Source organism: Solanum dulcamara, chromosome 1 (assembly GCF_947179165.1).
Source record: "Solanum dulcamara chromosome 1, daSolDulc1.2, whole genome shotgun sequence".
Lineage (NCBI taxonomy): Eukaryota > Viridiplantae > Streptophyta > Magnoliopsida > Solanales > Solanaceae > Solanum > Solanum dulcamara.
The window spans coordinates 3,369,274-3,378,612 of NC_077237.1; the positions used below are offsets into that span (position 1 = coordinate 3,369,274).

A 9,339-nucleotide genomic window follows, 5' to 3' on the forward strand; every position below is an offset into this window, starting at 1 on the left:
TTACTAAAAAATACTAGAGACTCAATGTTTTCTCGTATGAATCCTTAATTTCAACTATTGAAAATTTATTTTTCGTACCAATGCAAGATATATTTATTGGATTTCTTATGTATTAACGAGTATAAGTTATCAAGGTATTTGTGTAAATAGATATAATCCATGTAATAACATAAACTATAAAAATCAAAAAAGAAGTAACGATAGTTATTATAAGTATACAACCAATAGTTATTATAAGTATACAACCAATATGGGTTGTAGTGTAGTGATGAGACTGTTTCACCTTTAATCAGAAGTTTCAGGTTCGAAGTGTGAGAATGAAAAAAATCATGTTGAGAGTGTCACTCCCGAATATGTCTTGCAGTGCACAATCCAAATTTAATCGGGACTCCACGGGTTTCAAACATTGGACGGAAAAAAAAAAGGTTACTGTAAGTGTAAGTATACGAAGAACCTTTTTCCAAATACCTATGATGCAATTGGGTTTCATGAGGTAGTCAATTTTGACACAACCATTAACTTGTATTCACTTTTTTTAATTTTTTTTTACTTCACATATATCACTTCAGATATATACATTGTCTAAATTTAATTTTGACGAACCCTAACTTTAGGTACACTGTTTGACATTTCATATAATTGAAATTCATGTGATTTTGCCTAAAATTGAATCGAAGTAATTACACATTTAAAAAAAAAAATGCCTTTCAACATATCACTTAGGCCCCTTGTTTTTTGGCATAACTACACACTCGTACTATCGTTGTTGAAATATTGGAGCATTTAAGTGAAACCAACAAATTACATTTGCTTTTAAATAGATGTGTGAGTTAAAAGGTTGATCAATAAACTATTGCGCCCTCTTCAAATAGCTTATACCATTCTTTGTATGCAATATAATAAAATAAGATAAATTTGGTATGGAAAAAATAATAACTTGTCAAACTAATATTTTTACTTTCGCTTATAAGTCGGGCTAATTTATACTGATATCATTTAACATAGGATTTTATGTGACATATAGGTAAAAGAATCTAATTGAACCATTATTTTTCATTTAAATATCATAAAATTTGAAGTTTTTTTTTTTTTTAAGATTTCCTTCATCATCATCTTTTGTCTCAAATTTGAGATTCAAAAAAGCCACGTCCACGTGCATACTCACGTGCCTGCTTAAATATGTGCTGACTCAGCTTTGTCTTTTTGTCATCAAATCCACTTACAACATTAGCTATAATTAACTTCATTTTGTCTGATAGAATTTTCAATGCGAATTTAAATTTAACATGACACAATATGAATATATTGAATATTGGGAGGAAAAACAAATTTAACTTGATATATAAATTTATGCATTTGTATTGATGGTACATTCAAAGGTGTGACTTATCAGTCTTATGAAGTAAGTCAAAAAAACTATGAGATCTCAGATTTAAATTTCGGTAGAGGCTAAGCAAAAACTAAGTTTATTTTTTTTCATTTGTCATATTCTTCGCGGTCAAATTAACTCGATACTTGTTATTGTAGGAGATGATAAATATCCCATAAAATTTACTCAAAAATACTGAAACACGATGATTATAAAAATAAATAAAAAAGGAAATATAAATTTTCTTTTGCTACATAAAACATATAACTTATTTATTAAACATGAACATGTGTAAACTCTGAACTAAAATGGAAATGCATGTCTTATGCTTCAACAACACAAACCTGATAATTGTGAAAAACAGACAAAACATCAGAAATTCCAACAAGGAAACAACAAATGATGAATTTGATACAACTCATTAGTCATGTGATATGTTATAACTAGTTTTCATTTTTTTTTTTCTATAGGTGTTTTATACTATTTATTTTGAATCTTTTAACCATCTATGAAACCCCATTGACAAATATAAATAAAAAAAATAAAAAAAATGAAGAATACGAGATTTCTAGTTCAAGTTAGAAATTATAGATTTTTGGTTTGAGGTTATTTGCAATTTAGGCTATCTCCTTGTGTGTATGTGTTGACATTTTAAATTATGTATGCTTTATATATTATTGTCTATTTTGTGATTATTTTATCAGCTAAAATTGACGTGTTAACAAAAATTGTGCATATTTATTTAAGTATAAAGTTCAAAATTCTCTAACATGTGCATGTATTCTAGCAATTGGTTAGACAACGATGTTTGATACCATCTTCTTCTTCTTTTTTATTTTTGAAATGTTGATTTAAGAATTTCAGTAACATTATCAATAATTATAAAATAAGAATTTAAAAGTAGTTTATCAAATAAATTTACTATAGGAACTAGTAAGGAGGAAAAATTATTTACGAGTTAGAGTGTTGAGTACGAGTTTAGCCAAACTCAATAATTTTGATTTGAATTTTATATTTATCTCAAAAATTCATTGAGTTATATCTTGTAAAAGCAAAAATCGATTTCTGTCACATTTTGGAAAGAAATCTTGGCCCCTCTTGAATGCACCAGTGCCCCCCTTCCCCCCTTCTTGCTTAAAGACAGGTTTTGACATTAAAAAATTCATGTTATCCCACGACAATTACAATTTCTTTTTATTTTATCGTATCAATGACTCATCCCTTCTTTGAATCTTATCAAATATTTGAATTAAGTGTACATTTAATGAATAAATGAGAACAGAGGATAGGAATATAGAAAGAAGGAATATAGAAGTGCATCTTGTTTTCAAATGTGAATTGCAAATAGTTGGTATTTAAAATCTAGTAGCTTAAAAATATTAGAATTCACAAACTTCAAATTTTGTATTTTATCCTTTCAAATATAAAAACAACACAAAATCTAGTTCAAACAAGTAAGCACAAAATGGACCAATGATTATTTTTTTATATATATAAATTCGTAAACTTTTCATTTTATTTTAAAAGAACCACAACAAATTCAAGTGCTTGAAAAATATACTCATCGAAAAAATATAATTATCTCAATAAAATATTTCTATTATATTTTTTTATTTTAAAAAAGGCCTACAAACCTTTTAATATTCATCAGAGACAAATTTGAAGCTACTATTACATTAATAGAAAATCTATGAGAATAGAACAAAACTTTTTTTAAAAAAATCTTAACAATTTATTTATTTGTGAATTTTTTTCTTTTCTTTTTAAGTCAGAAAATAGAGAAAAGGAGGGGTAGTGGAATCTGACTCTCATCCTTCTCACCTTTAAGCTCTATCCTCAGTCTCATATTTTATTGACCAATCACACCTCAACAACTCTCTTTCCCACGCGCTTCTTCCCTACTTGCACATCACACTCCTTTTTCTTCAAATGTATATTTTTCATTCCTTCGCAATTACTAATTAATACTAATTTAATATTTTTTTTTCTCAATTTCGTTATTATTATGGCTTTTAGCAAATGATCAGATGATAAGTATTCCTTTAATTGCTATGAAAGAAATCTCGAAAGCTCATCAAAGTATGTTCTTTGGGTGTGGGTAGTAATTTTATAATGTTTTATTGAGTTTTTTTTTAAATTATCAAGTTAAATTATTTGTATTTAATAGTTATATCAACTCAATAAATATATATACATTTTCATATAAAATCAATGTTATTCGAGCGAAATGTCACTATAATTTTGTATATTTATTAATTTTTCATGAGAATGTTGAATTATTGTCAATATAGAGAGTGTTTTGATTGGATCTTCACGAAACCAAAATGATTGCAGTCAGCTTGATAATGATCATGGAATATTATTTTTCAGCCTGAATAGATGAATTAATTTTTAATCGTGGATACATATGTATCTTTACGATACTAAAACTACCATTTCTGGTATCAAATCAAAAGCAATTTTCATAGCAACGATGAATAAAATGAAAACAGTCTAAATTGTGAAATCAAAATTGTGGGAATGCAATACAAACATCGTGTTGCTCGACGAAACAATCTGTATACTACATTATCTATAATGAAAGTAAACATATTGATAACAGAATCAAAATACTATATTACCTACAGTAAAAGTAGATATATCAATAACAAAACCTTTTTCAAAAATACTAAAGATTAAGCTAATAAGCAATACCCATAAATCGACCTTATTTTTTTCAAATAATTACTAGATCACCCAAAAACGCCTTCCGTTAAAAGCGTCATCAAAGCCAGTTCACAAAATTGAACTTACGCTCGCGAGTGGGCGTTTCAAAAAAAATAAAATTAACGCTTCCCTCCTACTATAAAATCCTCTCTTCGAAACGTTAGCGGAAAAAAAGGAAAAGCTTCAAAACACCAAATAGGAAAAAAGAAAAAGAAACTCCGGCGAAAATACCCGGCGACCGACGATGGCCTTGCCTGAAAATTTAACCCGAGAGCAGTGTTTGTACTTGGCGAAGCTAGCCGAGCAAGCCGAAAGATATGAGGAGATGGTGAAGTTCATGGACAAGCTCGTAGTCGGGTCGGGTTCATCGGAGCTAACCGTGGAAGAGCGAAACCTCCTTTCGGTGGCGTATAAGAACGTTATCGGTTCACTCCGAGCCGCGTGGAGGATTGTGTCGTCGATTGAGCAGAAGGAAGAAGGTAGGAAGAACGACGAGCACGTGGTTCTAGTGAAGGATTACAGATCTAAAGTTGAATCTGAGCTTAGTGATGTTTGTGCTGGAATTCTGAAGATTTTGGATCAGTATTTGATTCCTTCAGCTTGTGCTGGTGAATCGAAAGTGTTTTATTTGAAGATGAAGGGTGATTATTATCGTTATTTGGCTGAATTCAAAGTTGGAAATGAACGTAAGGAAGCTGCGGAGGATACGATGCTTTCCTACAAAGCTGCTCAGGTATAGTATTTATTATTTATTGCTTGGCATAACTGGTAAAATTGTTGCCAACTAACCATGAACTTACTAGTTTAAGGTGTGTGAGCTTTAGTGCACCGGTTGTCCTTTTTGCTTTTAATGCAAAGCTTAATCTACATAAACCTGGACTTGTTAATTTAGTTACTATTGCCTTTGTGTTTTAGTGAATGAAAAATTGAAAGTAAATTGCTTTTTCAACTTCTAGTATTTTGAATAGGAATAGAAAATTGAGTCTGCGAGTAGCTTGAAGATTCAAACTTTAAGCAGTTTGATTTTGACTTTTTGTCATGTGGATGTGCATGTATTGGTAGTTTGTGCTATTTTTCTAATTTGGAATATTAAATTGATGGAAAAGTGTATTAGTCTTCATACCACTTGAAATTTCCAAGCTTTAGAAGTGGAAGTAGACTTTACTAGGTTGAAATTTTATGCCTTTAGGATTGACTATGGTGGAGTGAAACTAAGTCAACGGTGGTGAACTTAAGTCGTCCCTGTGGAGAGACTGTATTAGTGAGTATACAGCATTACAACCTGAAACTCGTCGATGAATTTAGTCAAATTATTTGACTGATAACTTTGGATGTGCGGGTGCTGGAATAAAACTGCGAGTCAAGTGCTCTAATTTGTTCGATCTTCTTTTGAGCTCACTAGTTTATTTTGTTGCTATTCTGTCTAATTTGATATTGGGGCATCGTGGTAAATCCTGGCGGTTTGCTCAAGAAGCTGGACAATTGTCTGTCATGTGGTTCTTCCATTTGAGTTTATAATCTCAGATATGGGTTACAAATAGATCTCAGGTGGTCATTTGCATATATTTGTAAAGTCTACAGCTACTGTTATGTTTTCATTCATGGCAATGAAGTTGGAATCTTTTTGTCTCACTAACTGTATCTGTAAGAGGGGTTATCGCTTTCCTTTTCTAATGATAAAACTTCAATCAATCTGCTTTCTTCGTAACACCTAATTTCCCAGGAAGAAAGGGCTCCTCTGCATCTCTTTTTTGAAGATATGACTTTAGTGTCAATCTCCTTTTGTCCTACAGAAGAGGATTCATATCTCCACTGCCTCTTTTAGATTGAGATGAGCGAATTACTCTAATCAGCTATTCCACTTAGCCAATTCAATTTCTCTTCAATTTGTGGACAATAATAGAAGTGCCACACTTGCAACATTTGATTATTTCCAAGCATTAACTCCATAGCAGATCTTTCTGAACATTTTTCCAGCACCAAATTCATCTTTTGAATTTTCCAAGCAAAAAGATATTCTCAGAGTTCTTCAGTCATTTGTGAGGAAAAAAAATAAAACCATTAGGTACTTTATCATCATTTTTTTAGGAGAGATCACCCTCTACTGTTGGGTCTGTAAGACAGTAAAAAAGGGGTAATTTTGCTTGGTTCAGGAAATCATGGAGCTTATCATTTAAGTATAGATTTCCTTTAGTTGCTTTGATTTATCATTTAAGTATAGATTCATACACATATATATCTCTTCATGTGTCTGGCCCAAAGTTATATTCGCTGAAATCTGAAGTAAACTTTTCCAGCCTTTCCTTCCTGTGCTGCTCTCTTTGTTGAACAGACGCGGATATCTGTGTATGAATCTTTCATCTCCCACATTAATGAACTGATATTTGTAATTTTCTTGATTTGTGTTATTTTCGAGTAGCGGAGCTATTTCTGTCACCTGCATAAAGTGAAAGTTGGCCTACACTTGTGTTATTTATTTATTCATCTACTGTATTGTGATTCAGGACATTGCTCTTGCGGAGCTTGCCCCAACACATCCGATACGACTTGGGTTAGCTCTCAACTTCTCAGTGTTCTACTATGAAATTCTGAATGCATCCGAAAAAGCATGCAGCATGGCTAAACAGGTTAGTTTGTTTTCCTTCTATTGTGTGTTTATTATCATCTTGCTCCCTCAGCAGCGCCAGTAATGACATTGTGTCGTACTGTCCCTCAGTCTAAAATGATAGCTCATACCTTATACCCTGGCTTTTCCTCCCGTATATGTTTACATTTGATATTTTGCTAATACCCATTTAGAATCTTGGCTACAAATGCCATTCCTGTAATACCAGAACCAGTTAAAGCACTGAAGCTGAAAATATTAACTCTGATGTGCTAAAACATTCAGAACTTCTCTTTTTTCTTTCATCTATTTTCTGGGTCAAGTCTGATACTAAAAATATATGAGGCATGACTTTTTCGGTTAGAAATAATGAAACAAAAGTTTGTTGCCAGGAGGTAAATAATCCTTATCTTGGGAGAAATCTGCTCAGGTTGTCTTACCAAGTTGTTGTTCAGTATATGCTTTGATCTGATTGGGATTCAAATCCTTATATCTGTGCATTCATGCTCCACTTGGTCAACATATGAAGCAGCCCTTGATCTAATAATCTTAATCGTAATAAGGATTTGTTTGATGATATGTTTCATAGCTACGGTGCAAAATATCAAAGATCCTCTGGTGTTTTCTATTGTGTTGCAGAAGTGTGCATGTGAACAGCTTATGGTTTATGGAGTACTGTTTGAAGATAGGGTCATTCGGGTGAAAGTGTAGCAAATGCATAATGATCCAAAGTATGCTGGAACTATATAGTGCATAGAGTATTAGATGCTCCATTCACTAATGAGATCTTGGCTGGCTGTGAATATTTCACAATGAGAGTGAAGGGACTCACTAAAAGTCGATGCTTATTATTAGGTGTTCTAGTTGCTGTTTACTGATTAAAAGGAAAAATGACTTCTCAAAACTGAAAAGAAGGCACATTTCTGGATGTTTGTTTAAGTGGTTTGAAAAAAAGTAGTTCGAAAATTTCATGCACAAATTTGTGGCAACTATTAAGACTGTGAATTTAATGTATATATCTTTGACCATGTGGTTGTGGTAAAGGAGTACTACATCAACAATGAATGCCACACATATTCATTCTTTTGCTTAAAGAACCATAATATAGGTTACGAGTATAGGTAGAATCAACTGGTTTCTCCAATCCATGATGATAAATTTGTCCCATTTTTTAGATGAAATAACTTCTTGTTGAAGTCTAACATTACCAGAAATTGAGACGCAGACTCGACACTCATAAGCCTTTTTTAGTGTTTCCAGCAACTGCCTAAAAACGGATAGATGTCGTTTCTACATAGATAATTTCTTTTTACAGTTCAGCAAGAGGTTTCACTTTATTTTAGTTCTTTCATGTCTCTTCAGCTGATTCGTGATACATCTTTTGCTTTGTTTACAGGCGTTTGAGGAAGCTATCGCTGAACTGGACACTTTGGGTGAGGAATCCTACAAGGATAGCACACTTATCATGCAGTTGTTAAGGGACAATCTTACTCTCTGGACTTCCGATATGCAGGTACTTCATTTTTTTTATTAGCGAAATTCATTGAGTTATTGCATGGTATGTTCTATATTTCCCCATTTGGTCCGATTGTGGGCGAGGAGTGACATTGTGGTTTGTACCACGTGCTCTAATCCTCTGAGCTACAAGCCCCCACCCCAATTCCGCTAGATCTGCTCCCCTGGAGTGCCCTCAGTAGCAACCTTTCCTCTCCCCATCACATTTTCCCTTGATCCATAAGGATTGGACATCCATATTTCTGGATGATACAACTTTACAAGCCTGTTACATGAAATGCATCAAAACGAAAGCAAGCCACCCCAGTTGATTCAGACTTGTTTTGTAGTCGTTTTGGTTAAGACGTTGGTATGTTATGGCAAATGCAGGAGCAGATGGACGAAGCTTGACATGAAACTGCTCCTCCAGGAGGGTGATCTCAAATGTCACAAAGAGTCTGTAAAATCTTACATATGCAACTGATAGCTTTTGTAATTTATATGTCCTGCTTACTTTGATGATTATCTTGTTCAAATTTCTGTTTGATACTTATGATTTTAATTTTATTTCTCTAGCTTCCCTTTTGGTTCTCTCTCTTGTTTTTCTAAATTTTTTTTGGAATTTTTTTCTTTTCTTTTCTTTTCCTGTTGTTTCACCTTTCAAAAATCCTTTTTTTTTGCTACATGGGAAATAGAAATTGTCTTGAGAGTATCTCGAAGTCTGAAGATTTTTGAACACCAACCAATCACAAAGTGATGCACCCTTTTAATTTGTGTCCTTAGTTCGATCTTTTACATGTCATAGTTTGACTGAACATGAAGTTTAAGAATATAAAAGGAACTTTCGAATCTTGTCATCTTTAAGTTAAAGGCCTGTTAATTATATTAAAAATATCACTCGAATCTTGTGTCTTAGACGTGTTATATCATTCTTATAAGAGCATTGTCATTATCATCAAAGAAAAAGAAGCTACATATAAGGTGTATGGATTGTCTTGGATGGAGTGAGGCTCTTTTGGGATAGTTTAATTTGCTTCATTATGTTAAAAGAATATATTTCTCTGCGCGAATCTTAATCGAATTTCCAAATGAATATTGATGAAAAAGCAAAAAAATCTGAAAAAGTGCGTAATAAAATATATGAATTATTCCTTAATGAGTGCCA

The 9,339-nt window shown here is 32.4% G+C and overlaps 1 protein-coding gene across 1 annotated transcript; it reads left to right on the forward strand.

Annotated features, from left to right (window-relative positions):
- Positions 1-4,228: 4,228 nt before the first annotated feature.
- Positions 4,229-8,759, forward strand: LOC129898006 (14-3-3 protein 1). Its single transcript, XM_055973074.1, has 4 exons — positions 4,229-4,808; positions 6,580-6,702; positions 8,077-8,193; positions 8,565-8,759. The coding sequence occupies exons 1-4, from the start codon at positions 4,320-4,322 to the stop codon at positions 8,583-8,585; spliced, it is 750 nt and encodes a 249-aa protein (XP_055829049.1). The 5' UTR covers positions 4,229-4,319; the 3' UTR covers positions 8,586-8,759.
- The last annotated feature ends 580 nt before the right edge of the window (positions 8,760-9,339 follow it).